Source organism: Fulmarus glacialis, unplaced genomic scaffold (assembly GCF_000690835.1).
Source record: "Fulmarus glacialis isolate BGI_N327 unplaced genomic scaffold, ASM69083v1 scaffold4133, whole genome shotgun sequence".
NCBI lineage: Eukaryota > Metazoa > Chordata > Aves > Procellariiformes > Procellariidae > Fulmarus > Fulmarus glacialis.
Genome location: NW_009202121.1, coordinates 70,033 through 92,231, shown reverse-complemented (window position 1 = coordinate 92,231; position 22,199 = coordinate 70,033). Strand labels below are relative to the sequence as shown.

At 41.0% G+C, this 22,199-nt stretch overlaps 1 protein-coding gene across 1 annotated transcript in view; it reads left to right on the top strand.

Moving 5' to 3' along the window:
• LOC104074140 (VPS10 domain-containing receptor SorCS3-like) overlaps positions 1-22,199 on the top strand; it is a gene marked incomplete at both ends in the record, with an annotated part of 95,989 nt that overhangs the window by 5,619 nt on the left and 68,171 nt on the right. The window contains one exon of the mRNA XM_009574166.1: positions 16,013-16,171. Coding sequence (XP_009572461.1) covers positions 16,013-16,171 — 159 coding nt within the window. The remainder of the gene's footprint in view (positions 1-16,012; positions 16,172-22,199) is intronic.

Here is a 22,199-nt window from a genome sequence, read left to right as displayed (position 1 = left end):
GGAATTGTTGTGGAACCATAGATTTCATGTATTACTTTTTCCATGAAATGTTCTGTGAAGAATGCATATTCTTGGTGAAGGTGGTGTTTAGTTGAAACCCCCACTTTTATCTCTACCCTAGGGATTCCTGTGGAGATTGAGAAGATGGAGTTAAAAAGCATTTAAAAGAAAAAGAAGAGAGGAATAAGGAAGAGAATGACAACTCTGACAAAATCAAACCAAAAAGCACTTGCCTGTATATAGTATTGCTGAGATGAGATGTGGATAAACGGGAGGTCCTGATTGCATTTAAGATCCAGGGTGACAGTTCTGATGTCTTAGAAATACCTTCCTTCATGAATTTGCTTTGCAATTCAATTGGATGCAGTCATCTTTAGCTTTTTTTCCTGCGCTGTTACCATCATTGTTGTAGGTGATAACTCAAAGAATTAAAAGGTCTGTAGTCTTTTATGCTGAGTCTCTGCACAGAAATATCACCCAGGTGCAGTGATTTAAATGAGGATTCCCCCTATTTTTCCGTTATACCAGAACTGAAGCATTAGAGATTTTATTTATAGATAGACCTTCTAGCTAAGGGATTTGAACAGTAGTTGCAAACAGCATAAAGCAGAAATGAAGTTACAGTGCTCAGTTAAAGACCTTTGAGAAAATGGTTTTGCAGACTAGTTTGCCAGTCAAAATGGAGGGGCAGTCTAAATCACTGAAGCTATAAAAGCCAAAGGCACGCCACACCTCCCATGCCTAGTCATGCCTCTGAACTTGGCCCATCAGAATGAGAAATGTTCAGAGGTGTTTGGAGAGTCAGAGCTCTGAAAGCTAGATCTAATTAGATTTGTTTGTTTCTGTGCAGCTTCTTGGGGATGAAGCGCAGCAACAGTTTATGAGCTGGCAGAGAGCAATGCTGTGTTGCAGTTCAGGTTAATGAAAGAATAAGTTAATTGTGACTGTAATACTGAAATTGCAGAGGAATGCATTTACCTGGCTGGAAACTAGCTAGCACATTGGGAGTGACACTTCCTCTTACAGAAGTTGGAGATCCTAAATGAGTGCAAGTCGCTTTGACCTCCTCTTTATTTCTTTTTGCTCACTTGGAGACTAACTGAGGGCAAACCCTGTCCTGGCCTCCTGTATCTCCAAAGGGAATTCCTCAGCTGTGATCGGAGTCTCAGGGCAGAACCGTGGTCCAAAATGATTTTGGTTTTGCCTTCATTTGTTAATTCATTTGATGATCTCAAAGGGAATTCACAGCATTTTGTTTTCTCCTTACTCATCAAATGTGTGGTAGGCTGATGAGGCAGAGGTTCCAGCATGCACCTGATGCTTGCTAACCCTGAGCTGAGCTGCCATCCTTTGCCACAGCTCCCATTAGTCATCTGCTGCTTTTTCCTAAGATTACGTCCCAAGCTATCGGTGAGGAACTTGAGCTTTGGAGTATCCTAAAGCCATTTGGCAGATGGAAGGTTTCTTTGGACCCTTCTTCCTTATTATGCTGGCACTGTGATAAACAGCATGTGCTGCAAACTGGCACTTGCTGGTGTGATCTCAGAGAAAGTATTTATAACACAAAGGCAATGGGACTGAGTTAGAGCCACAGGGCAGGAGTGATAGCACTAGTTTCTCCCGTCTTTTATTCCTAATCTTTCCCTTCAGCCCAATGAAATACAGTTACTAAATAGCTCTTGGTTTTGCAGCTGCCATTAACAGGGCCTAAATTACCTGAGCTGCAAATAGAGTTGTAATCGTTTCTTCGTGCACGCCTTCTCTGGACTGGTTGAGCTGCATATGATGTTCCTGTGCTTCTCAGCACTCTGAAAACCATGCCACCCAGTCCAGAGCCTATGTGGGCAGAACCTGCCTACTGCTGTACAGGAAAGGCTGTAACTCTGAAACACAGCATCTGGGTTAGCTGAGCTCAGGTTTGCCTGCTCTGGTTATACCAGTGGATTGTACAAATGTGACTGCGATCTGGTTAACAGCGCAGTGTATTCTGTCTCGTAAATACACTTTCAGGGACAGCCACTGTCAGTCTCCAGAACTGACAATTTAAATAGAGGAATAAAATGCGAATGAGGAAGTAATATTTTTCTTCACTTACTGATGAAGCAAAGATGATTTCCCCAAGGTCACCGACAACATCCATGGCAGAATCAGAGGATATGTGACATGATGTGTTTTATCTACAAATTGCAGTCTTGTGAACAGTTGTGCATGGGATACAGTCTACTTGTCCGATTAATTCAGCTTGAACTTCTCAACTGAGAAAAGAGAGAATTTTTGTAAATGTTTGCAGAACCATGACCTGAAACTGTATGAAAGAAATCTTTTGAGTTACAGATGTATTGTAATACTTGGAGAAGAGGACTTTAGGAATTTCTCCTTTTGAAGCGATTTTTATTGTCTTTTTTCAATTCAGAAGTGTCACGTTTTCAGATTAGGTTTCTCAGACCTTTCCTACATAAGCAATACAGTTTCCTGATGCTGGATGACTTAGTTTATCAGTGTTTTAAACATGGTTCAAGATCAATGAATGGAAGATGTTGAGATGTAAAGGCAAAACATGAGTGTTATTAGAATACTCTTAAAATATAGGGTCTTTTTCAGTATGCCCAAATAGTGGTAGCTTTTTTTTTTGGTTTGTTTGGGGTTTTTTAGATTATTATTATTACTATATTTGGGGATTGTGCCTCCTTGTGGATCTTCGTAGTCAAAGGGCTCCTGTGAGAGAGTGCTCTGCCCTGCTGCAGCCTGGGGCTGTGGGGTCTGGCATGTCAGATGCCCCACTGGGACCTGACCTGACCTGTAGGCTCCTGTACTCAAAGAAAGAACAAACTACTGTCTGTTTGTTTGCAGGTTTTAATTTTACTACTTCTGACTTGACATAAACCATAGAGATAAATGGAAGTCGCATAGCACCTGTGGTCTGAGATATGACCATTTGTCAGCACAGACAACACAAAACTGGGACCCAAGCTTATGAGAGATCCCCAACAGAAGCTTTCCCCCTTTCTTAAACAGGCACAGTCTGGTTGTTGTACTCAGGGGAATGCTGTCCCTCGGTATGCATGAACATGAAAACTGGAGATTCTTGGGTTTTTTTTTCAGTTAATTCTCTGAAAAAGCAGATGCATTAAAAAAACAAACAAAAAATCCCAAACCCCAGTGAACCTCACCCACTGCTCATCAGCTGTTTCTAAAAATAAACACAATTGTGATATTTAACAAAATGCTCACATATGGCAATATTTAATGGGGGTGGAGGGGAGAGGGTTAGAAGAGAGATGGGTAGCTGTTTCTGTTTATACCTATCTTAAAGATACTATATTGAAAGCCATCGTTTCAGTGTTCATGAAGAAAAAAAGTTCATGTATTATGAAATTCCAGAATGAGGCTTGTCTGTGTGTGCCTTTATGCATCTGCATTTCATGTCTTTGTACTTATGCATTCCAAGAGCTTTTATTTGCATTTTTCATAGGTTTCTGAACTCATTTAATACACATTTGGTTAGTGCTGAGGTAAGTGTTGAAAGTGAATGGAAACCTAATGCAGGATTTAATTAATAAAGATAGGTAATAAAATGAGGGCTAAGTTGGCTTTATGAAAAATGTTTTGTTAAATAAATGCCATTTTAGTCTTCACAGATATTGCAAGTCTGGTTGATAAAAGTAAGCATGATGTTTAAGTAAAATAAGAAGAAAGCAGTCAGACACCTGCTATGTCATTTATTCACCAAGGACTGGAACTGTGATCCCGAAATCCCTGCCTGGGGATTGGGGAAAAAATTGGCCACTTGAATGAAAACAGGCACAGATTTTAGGGAAAGGCAAATCAGAATTCAAACCCTTTGGACTTGACTTATTTACCATGCACACTTCCCTGAGGTTGCTTTGTGTGCAAAAACCAAGTGGGTGAGCAGTGTTTGTTTGGCACTGTTTCTGATGGTAAATGTAGGTATCTACCATTTTAAACACACAATTCCCAGCCCTATATCCTAAAAAAACCTAAGATTGGTTGTTGAGGAGTGTATCACTGCACTTCATTGTTTACTGGAGTGGCTGGAGAGTCAGATTGTGAAGGGGAAAGATGGGAGAAACCTGAGCCAATATGTCAGCTTTGTTTTTCTAGGACTTGCAAAAAATGTTTGGGGAAAAAGGTCATTTATCGGGTAAGACTCACCTTGGCAGGATACTGGTGCACATCTATGACAGGGCTGCTTTGTCTGGCTTCCAGAAGTCAGTCCACCTCTCCTGTTGCTCTCTCTGCCTGCTTCACCTTGTATTGCTAGAGTTAGGGCCCTACAGAGCCTTAGGGATGGTACGAGGTCGTAAAGAGAAGAGATGGGGTAAAACTGGAAAGGTCATATCCACATTTAGATCTGGACTTCCCAGAGCTGGCTGTCAGTATTTAATAAAGAGGTAGTTTGCTCTAATTTAGCCAGCAAGTGTTAAAGGACAGATCAGAACTTATAATATCCACTAAAATAAAGCTGCAATTTTGCCACTTAGCGTGGCCATTGCTTTTATGAAGTGGGCAGAGCGGACACGTGTGAGCTTTCAGAGTGCCCTGCCTTGGTTACAGGGACAAAGAGGGACTGTCAGGATGCATCACCTTGTAAGGGGCTGCCTGTACTTAACACCCAGCTTGTCAGCAGGGTGGGCACAGTTGCACACCCTGATGTAGGGCAGGTTTATGAGACTTCCTTCCTTTCTCCACCCTCCCTACTTCTCTATGAAACATGGCTATCTCCTTTACTGCTGCAGTTCCAATAATATATTAATTTATGAAGTATGAAAAATGAGGTAGTTTTGAATTAACGAGGAGGGGAATGGTGCTTCACAGACAGCAGGATAATCAATCAATACTAATGCGTCAGCATGTCCTGTTATTAAAAAGGAGGAAAAATAATAGAATGGGTGGAGAGCAGCTCTTGGAAAAGGGGCAGGTGGGTCCTTTTGAAGACTGCATAATGCCCTGACCTTGATCTTTAGTGATATGAGCTGGTTCATCAGGACACAGTTGTCGTCTTTAAGGAAAATCACCACCCTACCTCAAACCCAACAATCTGTGGCAAAATGTCTTTTTATTTCATTCTTTTCCAAAGTGAAGAGTAAAGAAATCCAGCATTACTCATTGAATGAATTCTCATTTTTAGTTGAAGAGATTAGCAGCGTCTGCAGGGTACATGCTGGTGGTTGAAGGCTCAGGACACTGTCTCACTTTCTGCCATATGTGCGCATCTGCCTCTTACAGTGTAAGTGCAGTAACTCTGACTTCAGGTCTGATGTGATCAGCTCTGTGTAAAATGTTTTATCCCCAGCAGCACTGTGGATCTTTTTGCCAATTGATTCCTAAAGCAAAGTGTCAGGGTTGCGCTGCAGATAAAACCTTTGTCCCCTTTTCCAATTCTCTTTCCTCTTACACTACTAGTTCTTCAGGACACCTCAGTGACCAGGGCTCATGTATGTGCATGGAAGGATACGGAGAGGCAAGTATGCGATTTGTCCCAAGGCTGCGAGGTATCAGTGACCCTGTTGGAATAGGACGTAGCGGCTATGGTTCACAGCCACTGGGGCAGTCACTCACCTTCTTGGTGTGTAATTGCAGACAAGACTTCTACCATAAACCTGCAAGGACTGTATCATTGGAAGATAATTTTGCAAATGTAATGGAAACTGTTAAAGCCAGTGAGCTGGTAGTTGTGAATCCTGTTCCTAGGTCCTGAACCTTCCCATACATTAGGATCTCTGGCACCTGAGTTAGCGTGTGAAGCTTGCAGCCACAGTGGATAGCTTAGAGCTGAGTACTGCTGTGCAGAGCACTGCAATGCCATCATGTTTTGTAACTTTAACCTTTAATTTTTGGGGGCCTCAGCCTTTCATGCAGAAAAAGGATAGACCTTCTCCTACCTCCTCAGCTTTCTCCAGTGGGGGGGATGTTAGGAAGAGAAATACATTAGGGGCAGTGAGGGGCATGAGTAATAGATGCCAGATAAGTAAATTGAGATAGATCATTAGCATCTGGATGTGAACATTGATAAAGCTGACTGTTGTCTATGTTCTCTCTGCAATCTGACTAAAAAGCAGAAAAATAAAGTGTGTAAGCAGAGAGAAGCAATGATGCATTTAAAATTGTATTCAGGTTTAATGGCCTCAAGGGAGATACATAATACAATTTTTATTTTTCTAAAGAGTCATGAAACACTACTGTCCTGAAATGAAATAGACTGCTGTATACGGGCTGGAAAAGTTTACCCCCATGAGTAACTATCCATGCACATCTCTCTCTTCTGTAATGGGGCAACGACTGTGAGTAAACTTATTCCCACATATAAAGTGTTCTTCCAAGTGAGACCTATAATCAGAGGAGTGTTTTTATATAAATGGCGTTCTCAGTTCCAGCAGCTGTGGTGCACACAGCCTCTCCTTACTGGTAACATTATTTTCTGTAACTCTTTCTGCTTACATGCAGAAATTTCACCATTACATAATGGTGAAAACTACTTTGTAGTTCTATGGATAATAGCACAACCATGCATTTACTCAAATAACATATAATTACAACAGTGAATGCTGCTTTTCTCTTTCTGTGCACACAGTTTGGGATCAGAGCTGTTCTGTGTCACTAGAAGAAGCTGGTGACCACAAAACAGTGTGTCAGATGTTGCAACAGTTAGGGATTTCCTATATAGAATCAAGAAGAGTAGAAAGACATCATGCAGAACTATGCTATGCAGAAATACCAGACTCCAGGGCAAAGCATAATATAGATCAGAATTTCTTTACATTTCTCTTCTGCTCATTTGGTGTGTCTGTTTTTCCTGTGGAAGCATCGGTTGTTGCCTAAGGTCACCAGCCAGGGTTCCTTCTACTTCTGGCCCAGGCCCAGTCATACAAGTGATGGTCAAACTGGATATATACAAAACCAACCATCAGTGGTGATGCTTGTAACCCATTTGGCAGTTCGTAAAGGGGAACTATGAATAAACATGCTGTGATATGGAAAAGACTTTGGCAAAATAGCTGAACAGCATGCAGCACCAAAGTGGCCTCAGGAAGGTGGGATTACTGTGGCAGAGGACTTTGCTCTGGTGATCTGTGGGGGGCTGGAGAATGTGCAGTTATAACAAGAGTATAATGGAGTAACCTTGGGTAAACTCTGCCTTGCTGTGACAATGAAAAGGTTTTACAACCAAGTATGTGGCTGTTGCCAATCAGTCACTCTTTGCCAGGTCAAACACATGCTTTTTGGATGGCTTCCATCCCCACTGGCACCTGAAATTTAACAAGCAAATGCTTGCTGTGCCTTGTAATTAAAAGTGAAAAGTACATGTGTCCAGTGCCAAAAAGACAAGAGAAAGGGGGGAGACATGTTGTTCTGACCTGCTTAGCAGTAAAACAAAGATGAGACGTTCTGCTTTGTTAGGTCTAGTACGATGGCTTATTCCACTCCTGTGCATGCAAATTGGATCTAGCCTGGGATTTGGCATTGTGGGCAGGTTAGGATGGCAGCCTTAGGTACCTGAGTTCTTTTCCCAGCTCTGATTTTGCTTAAGCCTTACAGTCATGATATATTTTCATTTCCCACCTGCCAAGGAGGATGGCAGAGTGGTTTTCCTTGAGGGGTTCTTGCTCTGTATCCAATTTAGCCTTGATTTGCTCCTGATCCTCAGGGCATCCTGCAAGGTGCATCTGTGCTCTTGCGCAGCTGCTGGAGGTGGTAATTAAATGAAGTGCTCTCTCCATAGGGGATGGGGTGTGTGAGCTTGGAATTCTGTGAAGTGTTTTGTTTTGATATGGCAATTTATGGCAGGTATGGCTGCAATGCCAAGAGCCTGTTTTAATTTTGTACAAATCTGAACAATTTATTATAATTGTAATCTGGATATAATTAGATATGAGAAAAAATAGAGGTCAGAAAGATTAACCAGGGTTGTTCACTGTAAACAAGCATGGTGGGCTGATGTGCATCTCCTTAGAGAAGGCAAGGTGGTGCTGGTCCTCACTTGACATGCTTTTACTGATCTCTTTTCTCAGAGTTAATCATGTAAGATATCTCTCCTATGGATTTTCAGATAGGAGGACGATACATAATCATTCTTTTGCCACCAAACTGCTCTATCTCAGAGTCTCCCCAAAGTCTTTCTGGTATCTCCATCCTTTTTATTCTTTGCGAGAAGCAAATAAAAGAATTACTGAGATGCTGTAATCTTAAATGTATACTCTTCCCTGACTGAGCCAACTCTATGTAGCACATGCTGGGACTCTATGTTCAGTGTCTGAGTGTGATACTAGTATCTCATGCATGTAGATTATTCATCCTCATAGGCCGGACTTATGCTCCCCTGAACTACCGGTTCCAAGTTCTGTAGAGACAAGGCACATATTGGGCTGGTTGTAGCTAAAACTCTTAGTTTTATTTCTGACAGTACCAGGATTCTGCTGAGGGGCTTTTCAAGTCAACAGTGAACCTGGGGTGCTTGATCCTGGCGGGGAGGGTGTGCTGTTTGGACAGCACGTTTATGCTTGCATCATTTCTGATTGACAAAATGGTCTTAATGTCTATGCAGAATATTGTTGTGGTACAACTTACAAAACTTATGATGAAACTTGCTCTCAATTTTGAAGATGGGCTGTCTAAGTATATGTAACAAGGGGACAGCAGAATAATTACATATTGCATTTCAGAAGAGGGTTTGATATTCATAAAAATGAACAAGCACCCCAGTGATGTCCTGTTTTGTGTTGCAGTGTCACCAGAAGACCCTGTTGTTTTAGGTTAAAAAAAAAAAAATCATTTTATAGCTTATTACTTTCTAGCTTGTAATGGTCTTTATCTTTTGTGTACCTGCTACAAAACACAAAACATTCTACAAAGACATAAGACCTGCATGTAACCTGAACAGTATGATGTGCTCTGATCATTTTCTCTCAATGCTGGAAAGATGGGGAACCCACAATGTGGTCCCCCTGATGTTATTGTCAGAGATCTGTGCTGTCTTCTCAAACCAACTTACTGGAGTAGAGAGCTGCAGTCTCCAGCACAGCTGGAGGATTCTATGGAGGAATTCCTTCACAGGAGTTGGATGCTTACAGAAACAGCTGTTGACATCTGGAAAGTTCAGTGACAATCAATGGGATTCTGCAAAGTAGAGGTTGGTTTATAATTACAGAGAAGTCCTGATGGGAAGAAAGTTCTGGAGAGAGGTTAGCATGAAGTGCCTGAAAGGTCTTGAGAGAGCTATTTGGTTCTTTGGTCACGGTACATATAATGCAGACCCAATGCAAAAGTCTCAGGAAACTCTATTTCATTGCTCGGTTTCCATGGGTGTCTGACTCATTTTTCATTATCCAATAATAAATACAGTAGTGAAAGTCACCTTTAATGCTTAAAGATTGCATGGATTTTATGGGATTGTATTGAAGTGAGTGCCAAGGTATAAAAGCCTTATGGTTGAAGTACTTTTATAACACATGCTTCATAAACCCATATAAAGTGAGTGCAGTGCACTTCATCCTTTAAGATTACAGTGCTATGGTTCTGAGAGATGGTGATCTGGTGCTATATTCATTAATTAAACCTGTTATTAATCTTAAATTTCGGGCAATAAGAAGTGAAGTTACAAGAAGCTGAAACAGGGTAGGTCCAGACAATTTATCTTTCATGAAAGCTCGGTGCACCTTTACTGCTTGACTGATGCCCACAGGTTATCCTTAACATTAAGGAAGTTTTTGAGCTATGTGAAGCAAGAAGGAGCCCCAAATCTGGGCTACTCTGTAACACAAGGGATTACAATGAGTGATTTCCTTTTGGGATGTAAAGTTAGTAATTATGTGGAAGCTGTTGCCCTCTTCATGGCTGTCTTCTTTCGCTTCCCAGAGAGCAGATGTCCCTCCCATGTCATGTCATGGCTGCTGATCACTGAGTAATGGGGTGGGTTGCTTTACTTGTATGTAAATAAATAGGATTTCTCTCTAGGGTAGATTTTTATCACTGCCATCTCCCTTTTTTTCCTGTCTGACTGATATCCAGTCTTGGTGACTGGAAAGTAGAGGTTGGCTTCCTTTTCCCCTGATTATTGCCGGAGTCAGTAAATCTACAGCGCAGTGAGCAGGTATTTAGCCATTTCAGAACACCTTCTGTAAAAGTTTGTGTAAAGTTAAGGTGTGTTTTCTAAACTAGCGCAAATCGTGCAAAGATATTTTTATCTTAATGCTGATTCATCCAGGTGTTACTTTTGCTGGTAAGTAGACAGTTACTTGTGACACTGGTACATTTTTGTCACAGAGGGGTTTGGGCTGATTTAATTAAACTGAAGTTTTTTAATTGAACTGAAACGTGGTGAGTAAGAAGAAAAAAGGATGAGATTTTTGTTGCAATGAGTTGCATCTGTCCTTCATGGGATTGGCATAGAAGGGCTTCAGGTATGCTGTGTGTAGCTGTGTTCTCGGAGTTTAAGGCTGTGTATATATCTCCGAGGGCATCCTTTAGCCTGCAGGGCAAATAAATTGCAGTAATGATGTAGGAGAGAGGAAGAATGGGAGGGGAACGAATAAGCAAATATTTGCCAGTGAGAAATTTCAGATGGTCAAACATTTAATCTCAAATGCTTCAGCAGTAAAATATTACTTTTCCCATAAGAGAGTTCCAAACTATTCACATTGAACATACTTGTGATGAGCTGATGCTTTGAAGGAAGAAAATGATTTTTATATTTTTAAGCCTTTAAATGTCATTTGATTTTGGTTTTTCAGTTTCAAAAAGAGGAAAGGACATCATAAGTCCAAACAAAGCTAAAATCCTCCATTTGCACTGACATTTCAGCATAAATTGTTGAAACTTTTTGGCTTTTTAAACTCAAAGCTAATATGGAACTTTGTTGGAAAGTAGGCTTAGCTCCAGAGGTCTTGTGAGACCATACAATCTTTTAAATGTTTTAAATCAAAATGGGAAAGCAAAAAAAAAAAGTTTTTTTCTTTTTTAAAAGATTTGTGCTTTCCTGTTGTTGATGTGGATGTTACCTGGCTTTAGGAAGGACCTCAAGTTTTTTTAGGAAGGACCTAAAGTGCCTCTGAGTTGAGGGTCCAGTGGAAGGAGGCCAAAAAAAAAAAAAAAAAAAGCCTTTTTATGTGTAAGCTGAGCACATCCAATATGGAAATCACTATGAAGCTGTAAACATGAAACTTAAAGTTTCTGGTTTTGCAGCAGTGTTTGTGGCAGGACTACCTTTTCAATTGCAGAAGAGGACAATGAAGTGCTACAGAGCAAATTGCTAATACTTTGCTAAGGAGCTGGGTTTCTTTTGTACTATGGAGGCTTGGGTGGTTTGTAGGTGGATTTTTTTAAAACTGTTTTGTTTATTTCTGTTTAGAATAGCACTTCATATAGGTGAATGAGAATGTGACTGGGGCCTCTGAAAAGGACTGCTTATGAAAAGCGCATTGAAATGAAGAGGAAAATCAGAAGGCAATACACAATGGTTTAATGCTATCTACTTACTTCTGGGAACAAAAGACATATATTTTGAACTTGTCTTCTTTATTCATTTACTGGATGCTTCCTGCTAATGTAGCTCAGTGGTACTACTGCTACAGATATTGTACCTATAAAACTTCTCTGTGCTGATTTAAGGACGTGCACTTTGGTAATTTACAGTGAAAATTTATGTTGGCTGAGGAAAAAAAAAGGGATTAAATGAAAACTAGTATTAATAAAAATGCCTTTTATGTGGCATGTTGTTTCATTTTTTGACCAGAGATGGTTTATTAAAAGATTCAGCTGTGTACAAAACAAATCTCTGTTGTGTGGGATAACACAGAACCAGGGAGCAAGAGTGGTGATAACGCTTTTGAATCTGATGGTATGGATACAGGTACTATGATGGGGGAGTGGGGGTGGTTGTTTTTGTGCCTTGGGTGCAGAAGAGGAAGGATAGCGGTGATGTGCCAAGCAGGCCTGTTAAAGTGAGGGCAGAGCTGTGAAGGGTGCTGAGACAAGAACTGAGCACCAAACTGTAGGGGAGTCTTTGGCGTAACTGCAATAGGAAGATTTAGGCAGATACAAGCTCAGGCTACCTGTAGCTCCAAGCCAGTAGTCTGGGCACGTTTTTGTGTTGTGCCTGTGAGAAGTGTGCTAGCTCATTACTGGTGTGGTTCAATATTCCAGATCTCAGTCATCTTTGTGCCTGGCTAGCTTGGAGCAGAGGAAGAGGCGTGTGTCACCATCTTGACTCATCCACCTGGACATAGCCTATGTGAAACCACTACTGCGGAAGGTGTTTGTATTAACCCAGTGACACACCTGGGTTAATCAGGGTAGCAGGAACTCAGATTCTTAGTTACAAATCCTGCCTTAGTTTTTATTATATTAGCCCCATCAGACGGCATGCTGTTTTTAGTGGATTTGTGCTGTGATGTGGTGTCACTTTCCTTCCTCCCCACTTCTGCATTTGTTCAGAACTCCTTTAAACGTCCTACATGCTCTCCAACAAATGTGAGTGACTCTTAGCTACTTCTATGGTTTGTGTACCAAATACATTGTGGCAGGTATAGGTATGACACCTCCCCACCTTGTTCTTTCTGCCTGCAGCCTGTGCTGCTTATTTCCTGGGATAAATCTCCTTGAACTAGTCAGAGCTGGATGCGTTTCCTGATCACATGCCAAAGATCTCAGTCTGTACATCGTAGTTTATGTTGTTCTTGCAAGGTGGCCTCTCGGAATCATCTCCCTTCTCTGTGCTTCCCCCGCTGGTGTCTGGTGTTCTGCTGAACTGGAGTTCATTCAGAACAGCTCTGTATGTGTCATCATTGCCCCCAAAGTTCCTGCTTTAAAGGAGATACACCACGTACCAGACAGCTCTCTTCCTCTGCATTCATCTCCTAAGGACCTATCCGAAGTTCAGTCTGATTTTCAGCCTGGTTTGTTTTGTCTGGTGCTTGCCGTTCATTGTCCACTGAATTTTGGAGGTCAGGCTATAGCCTCTAGAGGAAAAGCTATGTAGTATAAACCACCTCATCTCAAGTATGTTTTCAAGGACTTACCCTTAGCAGTAATCAATCCTGCCTCCCCTTCCCCACTCCACTTAAACTAGAGAAGGCAGCAACTGAAAATAATATTTTATATATATGTGTGTATATATATATTCTAGAATGTAGCAAGGTGAAATGTAATTTCCTTTTTAATAAAGGCTGCCATTTAATTTAATATTATAGAAAATGATTAGATCTTAAAAACCTATAAATTACATTTGACAACTCTCTGGTGCTCCTTTGCTATTCTTTATGGCAATTATAAATGGCAACACAGGGTGCTGGCAGAAATGCTCATTCTGACTGGAGTTTGTTTATTGGCTCTTAATGAAAAGCGATTAATCTAAATCACTACTGGGGTGGAACCTTTGCCCTGGTCCCATAATGAGAAGTGGCAGTTTCAGGCCTTTGACAAATGTCCTGTTATTTCCCCTGCCAAAAGTTGTCCCTTCCCCCCAAAGCTTCCAACAGAAAAAAGACAAAAAATAATAAAAAATAAAGCCCAGAGTCTCCCACTCTTGTTTTCCTGCTTGCCACATAAAAAAACTGTGGACCAGTCCTAACTGCATGACTGGTGGTGGCCTTTTGTTTTTCAAAATTTCAAAATGATTCAGCCTCCTGTTTCTTCCATCCTGCTTTGTGTAGGACCAGCCTTGCCTGGGAGGATGGATGACAACAGAGATGTTGGGTGTGTTCTTTTCTCCATTTGAACAATGGAGACTTGATATCAGAACTGGGTGAAGCGGGGTGGGCAACTAATGTGATGGCACTTACCACAAGGTATGACTGTTCTTAGACTCTTCCAGCTTTCCCTCTAGCTCTTAATTTTCCTAGCTTGATGGTTTTATTGGTTGATCTTGCAACAACTGTTATGCTTCCAGAGGAACAAATTGCCTGGCTTTGTGAACCATCTGGTGGAAACATCCTCTTTTCCATCTCATCTGACCCATTTCTTGAACTATCCACCCAAGTGTTGCAGAGTGGGTGTTTTACAGGTGTACCACATCAGGTCTATGCAACTCTTAGCTGTCTTGTGCTCCTTATCTGAGGGCAGAACTCTAACAGTGACCTCTTAATAAACAGCATTATTAACTTTGTAACCTTCTGCGACATCAGGTGGAAAGTCTTTTTACTCCTGAAGTATCCTTCCTTTTAAATGTAAGATCTCTCTGGGATATCCTGTTATATTGGCAATCTTACATCCTTCTTCCATTCTGCAGATGCAAGCAATTTTTACTAAAGTATGTTACAGTTCTCTCTCTGGCACAGGCAATACGTTTTAGATGAACAGGGGTATACTTGGGGGACAAAATGTCTTTGAAGTCTAAGTCACCAGTGACAGAAAAAATATCTTGAGATAGTGGGGAAACCTTTCTTGTTTGGAGCAAAATTAAATATGTATTTTGCTCTGATTAGAAAGAAGAAACGTACCAAAGCTTCCTTCTAGGTGGAGGCCATCGGGACCTATTCTCAAGAATAATTCCCAGAAAGTCAGTTGCCTGTGAGGATGTTTCTCATTTCCCATGCTGTGCACCAGAGCACAATGCAAGGGCACTTTTCCAGGACTTGTGGTGTGGCTTTCTGTGGGAACAAGTGGAGATTGCTTTATGAGGCTGGTAAGCGGTATATGAGAGGGATGTTGAAGGAGCTCTGAGCTCAAGCTGGATTCATACAGTTAGCTTCACCCTGGGACAACATTCGGTTCCAGTTTTAAAGGCCCTTTTCATTTCTTAATGGAAAGGATCAGAAACCATTTGCATTATATTCACTTTTCCTTGGTGACTTCGTGGAGTTGATGAGGTGCTTAAGATTAAAAATTTTTTTGCTTGATCAAGGTCTAACATACCAACGGTCTTACCATTCCTTGTAGCTGATTTTTGCTGTCAAAATTAATGTGTTTCCCTATTGTAGTCTTGAAGTTGGAGCTCTGTGAAGTTGGATGAGAAAAGTTAACGTGGACATGTGAGTGTAACAAAACTGCAATGGGTCTCAGATAGCTGATCATTCTGCAGCTAGCTAAAAAAAGGCAATTCCTGGATCTGTTTTACTGCTGAAAGGCAGTTTCTGTATTTGTTTCAGCTACTGTATCAATAACCTGCTGTGTTTAGCACAGCTCTAATTTATTTCCCACTGTTTGCCTTTATTTTATGGTACTGGCATTTGCTTTAATGTGATGTTGTTTTCTCCAGATGTTAATAAGATGGTGTTAATGTCTCCACAACATTTTTCTTGATAACATTTATGTAGAGCATGCCATCTGATAATGTGAAATCAACCTATTTTAAAATATTGGTAATAATTTTCTAATTAAAATTAGAGGCTCAGAAGTGTTTTCCTCCCTGTACAAATTGAGGTCATACACTTTCCCGCGCTTGGGGAAAATTATGTGTTCGCTGAGTGAATGAACATCTCCTGCTGTATAAATTGGAAGCATGATATATGAGATCTCGTATCAATGCTCGTGCACACGCACATGGACTATTTGCAGATGCCAGCAGCTGATCCAGGTAGGCATTCGGTGTTTCCAATGAGGTGATGCTCTCACTTGTAGCTCTGCAAGCTGACAAAGAACGAGCGTTAAATCTCAGGAGTGCCCTGTTGTGTACTTTTGGAGAGAGTATTCCACATTTGGGAAGAGAGGTAGTAAACTAGAAAGGGACCAGGTAAGCCTGATGCGGCTGTCTGAAGTTGCTATACCCAACCAAAATCTGCTTCAATATCAACATAGCATTTTTCATTCTTGCTGGGCTTTCTGAATTTGTCTGTACAAAAATAAAATGAAAAAAAGGAATCGCTGAATGAATCACCAAATAAAATGGAAGTGAAACACCAAAAAACCACCACTATTTGGGAAATCCTATGGGCTGTTTACAATTTTAAGCAATGTTCTGAATACGTGTAATAGGAATCATGCTGTATGACCTTACTTTTAAATGATGTTCGGTTTCTCTTTTCCATTAACACTCCTTTCCCTCCATTTTTCGATTTAGATCATGCTTCTTAGTGATCCAGAGATTGAGAGCAGCATCCTCATCAGCTCTGATGAAGGGGCTACCTACCAGAAGTACCGTCTGAACTTCTATATCCAGAGCTTGCTCTTCCACCCCAAGCAGGAGGAGTGGATCTTGGCCTACAGTCTGGATCAAAAGGTGAGCAATTGATTTCATGCTCCAATGATTCTTGAGCCAGGTGTTGAAGGGGATAGTGTCTAGAACCGCGCACTTCCAGAGATGGTGAAGAAATTACGGTGTGTTTGCTGCTCTCACCTTGCCGGTTTAAATGTGCTCAAAACCCACCCGGTGACTCCAAAGCAAGCTTGCTAAGAGGAGTGGAGTTGTACAGTGATCATGATGGGTATGGAAACTTTAGTAGTGGTGATGGTACGAAAGATGAAAAGAATCTGAGATTTGACATGACATATGGAGCTGTTCTAAAAACCTATTGATTTGTAGGCCTTGGTGATTGCTGAGCTGTCTTTGAGAATCGAGCACCCAGGCTGAGCTGGTCCGTAACAGCTGGCTGTTGCACATGAAGGCGTGCTCTTTCTGCTTGCAAACTGAACTCAGTTATCTGGAAATCAGTAAGCAGCAACAGATGGCAAACTCCTCTGTGCCACTTTTAAGTCACTTAGCAGTGCCTTCTGTTAGTGAGACAACTCTTAAGTCTGTTACTTTGTCCTTAGCAAGCCCGCTCTTACTCATCTGTCTTGAAAAATGCTGAGCAATGCAGGTGCAATGTGACTTGTAAAGTGTTGTGGCTATAGAGCGTGTGCTTCAATTTCTGGAACAGCAGTCCCCACTACAGCCCAAAGCTGAGACATAGACCGGGTGATCAAGTTACAAGTTTTAGAAAGCTTAAAACTTGCCAAGCTTTTATCTTTCTTCCATTTCTGTCGTCCATAGACTCCGGAAAGTAAAAATACGCTAAATAGCCACTTTAAGTTTTTTGCATTAATCTGTCAAGTGTGCGTATGTGTGTGTGTTCTGGGTAGGATTTTCAATTCCTGCAGTTATTTTTTAAGTTTTCTAAACTAGTCCATCTCAAATCCCTGCTATAAGGAAAATACACCCAAAATATTGTGCCTCCTGTATTTGACAGAATTTCCTTTGAAGGCCTGGTACAAGTCTTTACCCAAGTAATTACTGAGAGTTACATAATCAAATGATCTACTACCGCTGTACTTCCCGGTGTAACCTTTCCATCCACTTGTTAACAGAACGCTATGGCAGAGACCAGGTGGTTTGCTGCTATGCTAGATGATGCTTGAGTGACATTTGCAAGCACAAAGCTATTGTAAATACACTCCTTTCATGGTGTCAAGTCCTTACTGTATGAAGGAGTTAGTCAAATGTCAAATAGTTTTGTGCACTCAAACTGTTCAGTGTAACAGGGATTTTGAAGTAGGCTAGAAAGACCAATCTATTTATTTGACGTTATGGAATGGTTTGACGCCACTTTCAAACTGAAGGTAAAGATTTTACATGGTACTGGTGTTTGTACAAAGACAGCCCTGAAAGAAACAGACATCTGATGAGGTGCTCATGGATGTGAGAAGACAGAGATGACATGCTGAGTATACGTTTGCAAAGAGATCCAGTTGTAGTGAATGTGGAGAAACTGCTCTTGGGTTAAAACACTGTACTTCTATTTCCAGTGCTTTGTAGTCTTTTTATGACATGTTAGCCACTGGAAGGAGAAATCAAAATACAAAGTATGCACACGCACTTGACTGTGAGGAGCGGGTAATTATGCTCCCCTGGTCCAGTACAGCAATGGTGGCTCAGGAGGATTTTTTCTTCTGCTCCTTCAGACTAATGCATCTGAGTGCCCACCTCAGCTGTTCTCTTCTGCTCAGAAGAGAACCAAGGAAAATAAACTGTGAGCTAGAAACACCCTGAGGCTGCTTGCATTTTATCCCAGGAACTGAACAAATTTGTCCGCAGTGTAAGAGCAAAGATGAGGTGTTGATCAAATGGAAATGGAGCAACACGAAGTTCAGGCTTTGCACTTATGTCTGCCTTTGCATTCAAGGCCCCTCATGATGCTTTTCTTCAGTGTTCAGAAAGGTGGCCTCAAGTGCTGGTTGAAAGTTGATCCTTGAGCAGAACCATGGAGGCAGCGCTTTTCCCAGCTGAAGCATTTGCTTACATAACCATGGCATCGATTGTGCTCAGCCACATCTTGGCTTGGTAAGGGCTGGTAAAGAATTGTCACTCTGGCTCAGGACCATGCAGCTTCACTGCAGTTACAGCTGATACTGAGATAATGGGCAGTGCTGTTAGAGCGCAAAGGTAGTGCTATAGATTGTGATAGCCGTGCTATGTGAAGTCCCCAGGTGAAGTCTTCTGAGAGGTCAGTGTAATACATTCCCGTCTGTCTGGAAACAGGAGTACTGCCACAGCTGAGTGGAAACCAGAGGCCAGCCATGACTTTCTGTTAGATGGGGGTTAGGCCAATGACAACAAGAAAGGGTCTTTTAGGCTAAAAATCCTAAATCCTTAAGGAGCTTCATCAGGTCTTGTGCATCTTCATAAGACTTGTGGTTGTTCTCCTCCCTTGTTCTCTAGAAGCCAGATCTGGATCTCACACCTCCCCACACTGCTATGCCATGCCCTCTCTCCTAGCTGTGATTATGGGATCATGCCAGTGACAATGATCATTTGATCCCTCTGCTGCTGACCAGAAGAGAGATATCAAGAGCTCCTAAAATAAATGGCTAGAGAGGCTGCAGTGTAGTGTTCTGCAGTTGTGAGAAGGCTATCCAAAAAGATGCCATCCTGTTGTCAGGAGCTAATTCTCCAACTGCAGCCTGGTTCTGCTGCTACTCCTCTGTCCTTTGTTTTTGTGCCCATTTTCCTGTGAGGCAGCATGAAGCACAAAATAGGTGGTGCTGGATTAAATAGTGCTTGCTTTCTCACCTCATGTATCCAGGTTTTTGGGATACAACTGCTCTGAAACACTTTTGATTTAAATGCATGAAAGGGCAATAAAATAGAAAGTTTATCATTAGTCTGTAACCTGCAGGCAATATTCATCCACAGATACTGTGACAGGGAAGGTGCCGATGAAAGTCAGTGGCTTGCTGAAAGTCAGTGGTTATGTTCAGTGGTGCAGCCACTCCTACAGTGGGAGACCATAATCTTCCACCTCTCTAAGCTTTAAAAGTGTGTTTGACCCTTAAAGTCTATTTGTAATGACTACTTTAGAGGCAGATTTAAAAATGCAAATAAGTCTGAAAACAAATCAAATACATACAATTTGACTTCCAGCAGTAGGAACTATTAAGGGAAGATCTAATCCACCCTCTCATAACTGTGAATGTATAAACAAGTTTGCAAATTTAATTTCATTTCTTAGATTAAAAAGTAGCTTTCAGATTAATATTTCATTAATTTTCTTTCAATTAAAAATAATAATATTGTGTTGTAAGCAAGCTGTGGTTAACTTGGAAATTAATGAGAGTGACGAATCTGAAAATCCATTTTGCCTGGTATGTTGTTCCACATATGGAATATCAACAGCTAGTGCCCTACAAATAATTGATTTGGTCACTCTCTAGATCAAAAGATTTTAAAATTGTTTCGTGTATAAAAATAGAAAACAATATTAAAGTTTTTGTGTGAAACAAAAATAGTCAATGTTTTTGATTTTCCTGTTAAAAAGTTTTTCTCCGAGGTCTTCTGACCTACAGTTCCATGGCTGTGATTCAAGCCTCTTTTTTAATCATTCTTTTATCCTAAGCATCCCTCCTCCTTTTTAGCTAACTTCGACATATTTGACAACAATATTAGCCTATTTATCCGGTTGATTAAAAACCCAACCAACCAACTAAAAAACCCAACACATTTTGAATTCTGTCCTCTAACAGAATTATTGTCCCTTCTGAGTTGGTGTTTTAGAAGGTGTATTCACTAGAATAAGACAGTAGTGAATAAACGGAATAATGTAGAACTCCGTGACACTCATGTGGAACCACAGTCTTTACATGTCCCCTGCAGTTTGACAGTGGCCAAGTCATAATTGTTTTCAAAATACGGTATCCCAGTTAGTTTTTTACCCAGCTAACAGTAACTTCCTACAGTCTTTCAGCTGGCTTAGGAGAATGCTATGAGACCTCAGACCAAGTGTATGCATCTGTGACATGCAAGCCTTGTCCTTTCTTTTGTGAGAAGTGATGCCTTCTTGCAGTAATATTCTAGTTGTGAATTTTCTCAACCAGACACTGTTATGCCTCTATTATGTGTAATTTTGATCATAAGTTTATGCCTTCAGTTTTTCCTGCTGGCTCTCTCTTACTCTCAGCCTTGACGTTCAGGTGTTGCAGGATGCTCTGCAGATTATTATTGTTCTTCTCCTATAGCCTTGTTGTTGAATAACCCCACTCCCTTAGCTTATCCTTTGCCAGGATCTGTTTTTATACCTACCTGTGGACTTTTGCTGTCAGTCTCATGTGATTCTAGTTTAAAGCCCAAGCCTCACAGCAATCTTATGTCCAAAAATGACCTTCCCCTTCTTTAAGAGAAGGAGACCATCTCTTTTCAACAGAACTTCTTCTTGCAATATGACTTCATAGCTGAGAAAGCCAAAGACTTTCTGACAATGTTATCTCTTCCATCAACTGAAATAATTGAATACGGCATCAGTTCAGTCCCCAAATCTTTTATTACCACTCCCACGTGCATATTGTCCCTCTTTTTCCTGCTTGGGGCTATTCCCAGGAGCAAGGGAGAAGATTCAGTGAGAGGGATGGAGCTCAGCAGGCTTTCTGCAAGATGTTTTGCTGTGTGGCTGCTGGGTATTTCATTCATTTAGGGACAAATCACAGCCACCACTATTTGTTTTCTCTTTGGAGTATCCAAAGAGTTATTGAGGATACTTCCTCAGTATGAGTCGACACAGTGTATCTTTCTTGTTCTTAATTTTTGTAGCCGATTATGACCCTCCTCTGCCTTGCTATCTCTCTTGTACTATCAAATAAAGTCAGTATGGCTTAGCCAAGAAATCTGTTTGTGTGGGCATGAATGTGTAGCAAGTTCGTAGACGCTACTGTCTTCTCACAACATATAAAGCATAGACAGGAGGAATTTTTGCAGGGCTTTAAGCAAGCATGGGTGGGTGTACTACTCCCCTCTGAGCAGCCACATAGCATTGTGCAATTATCAGGCCCTGGAAGATTAATTACATCTTGTGAGTTGAAAATCTTGGATCCCTTCCCAGTAGCTTTGTGTGTGTCTACTTTATTGATAAAATAGTGCAATCTGATGCGTGCACGTGTTGGTTCTGTTAATGGCCCCCCATGGCCTTTGACAGAAAGTGGACACTATGTAAACGTTATAGCCAATTTTGCTGCAAGTCAGGCTGGGTCCCACTAGTAGTGTCCATATTGGCACTTGGATATATGAGCCATTACAAAGGGAAAATGGAGCTTCATCGTCAACTTTTCAGAGGTTTTTACAGAAGACATATAGGAAGAGATTTTAAATGACCCTTGTATCAAAGTGTGATGGGAAGGGGAATATATGAAAAAAGAGTGATATTCTCTGTTGGAAAGTATTGGAAACTGCTTTATGGAGTGCTGCGAAAGCTCAGAGTCTACTAGCGTATACATGAGGTATAGTTTTCCTTGCTGCCATTCATAGTGGCTGGGGATGAAGATCTTGAATTGATCTTGCATTTCTGATACTAATGTTTCAAGTGCCTCATCATTTGTCTCATTTATCCAAGGAACCAACTAATTCTCAATAAGCTCAACTTTCCACAATCCAATATGCCTCTGGGGAATGGATCAGTCTGAAGGTGGAAAGGGAGGGCAGTTTCCAGCTGCATGGAATTTCTCTCAGAATGACATCGAAACTTCTTTCAGAGCAACATGCACAACTCTCTTGCATGAATATTTGTTTAAAAGATAATTAAAAAAAAAAGAGATAAAATAGTAGGGAAATAGGGAGAGAGATATTTAAAATATTTCAAATCACCATTGTTAAGAGAAAAAAACTATGCAAAGAGATACAGTTCCACCTGTTCCTTACAGGCCAAACTGTGATTGGGAACCCTCTGGGAATAGGTGAGAGACTGCATAATTCAATAACAGACCAATTTAAATTCTCCAGCTACACCATTATGAGTTTGAGAACATCGGATAAACAAGTTTGGCAATTATTGGCTTCTCCCTCCATA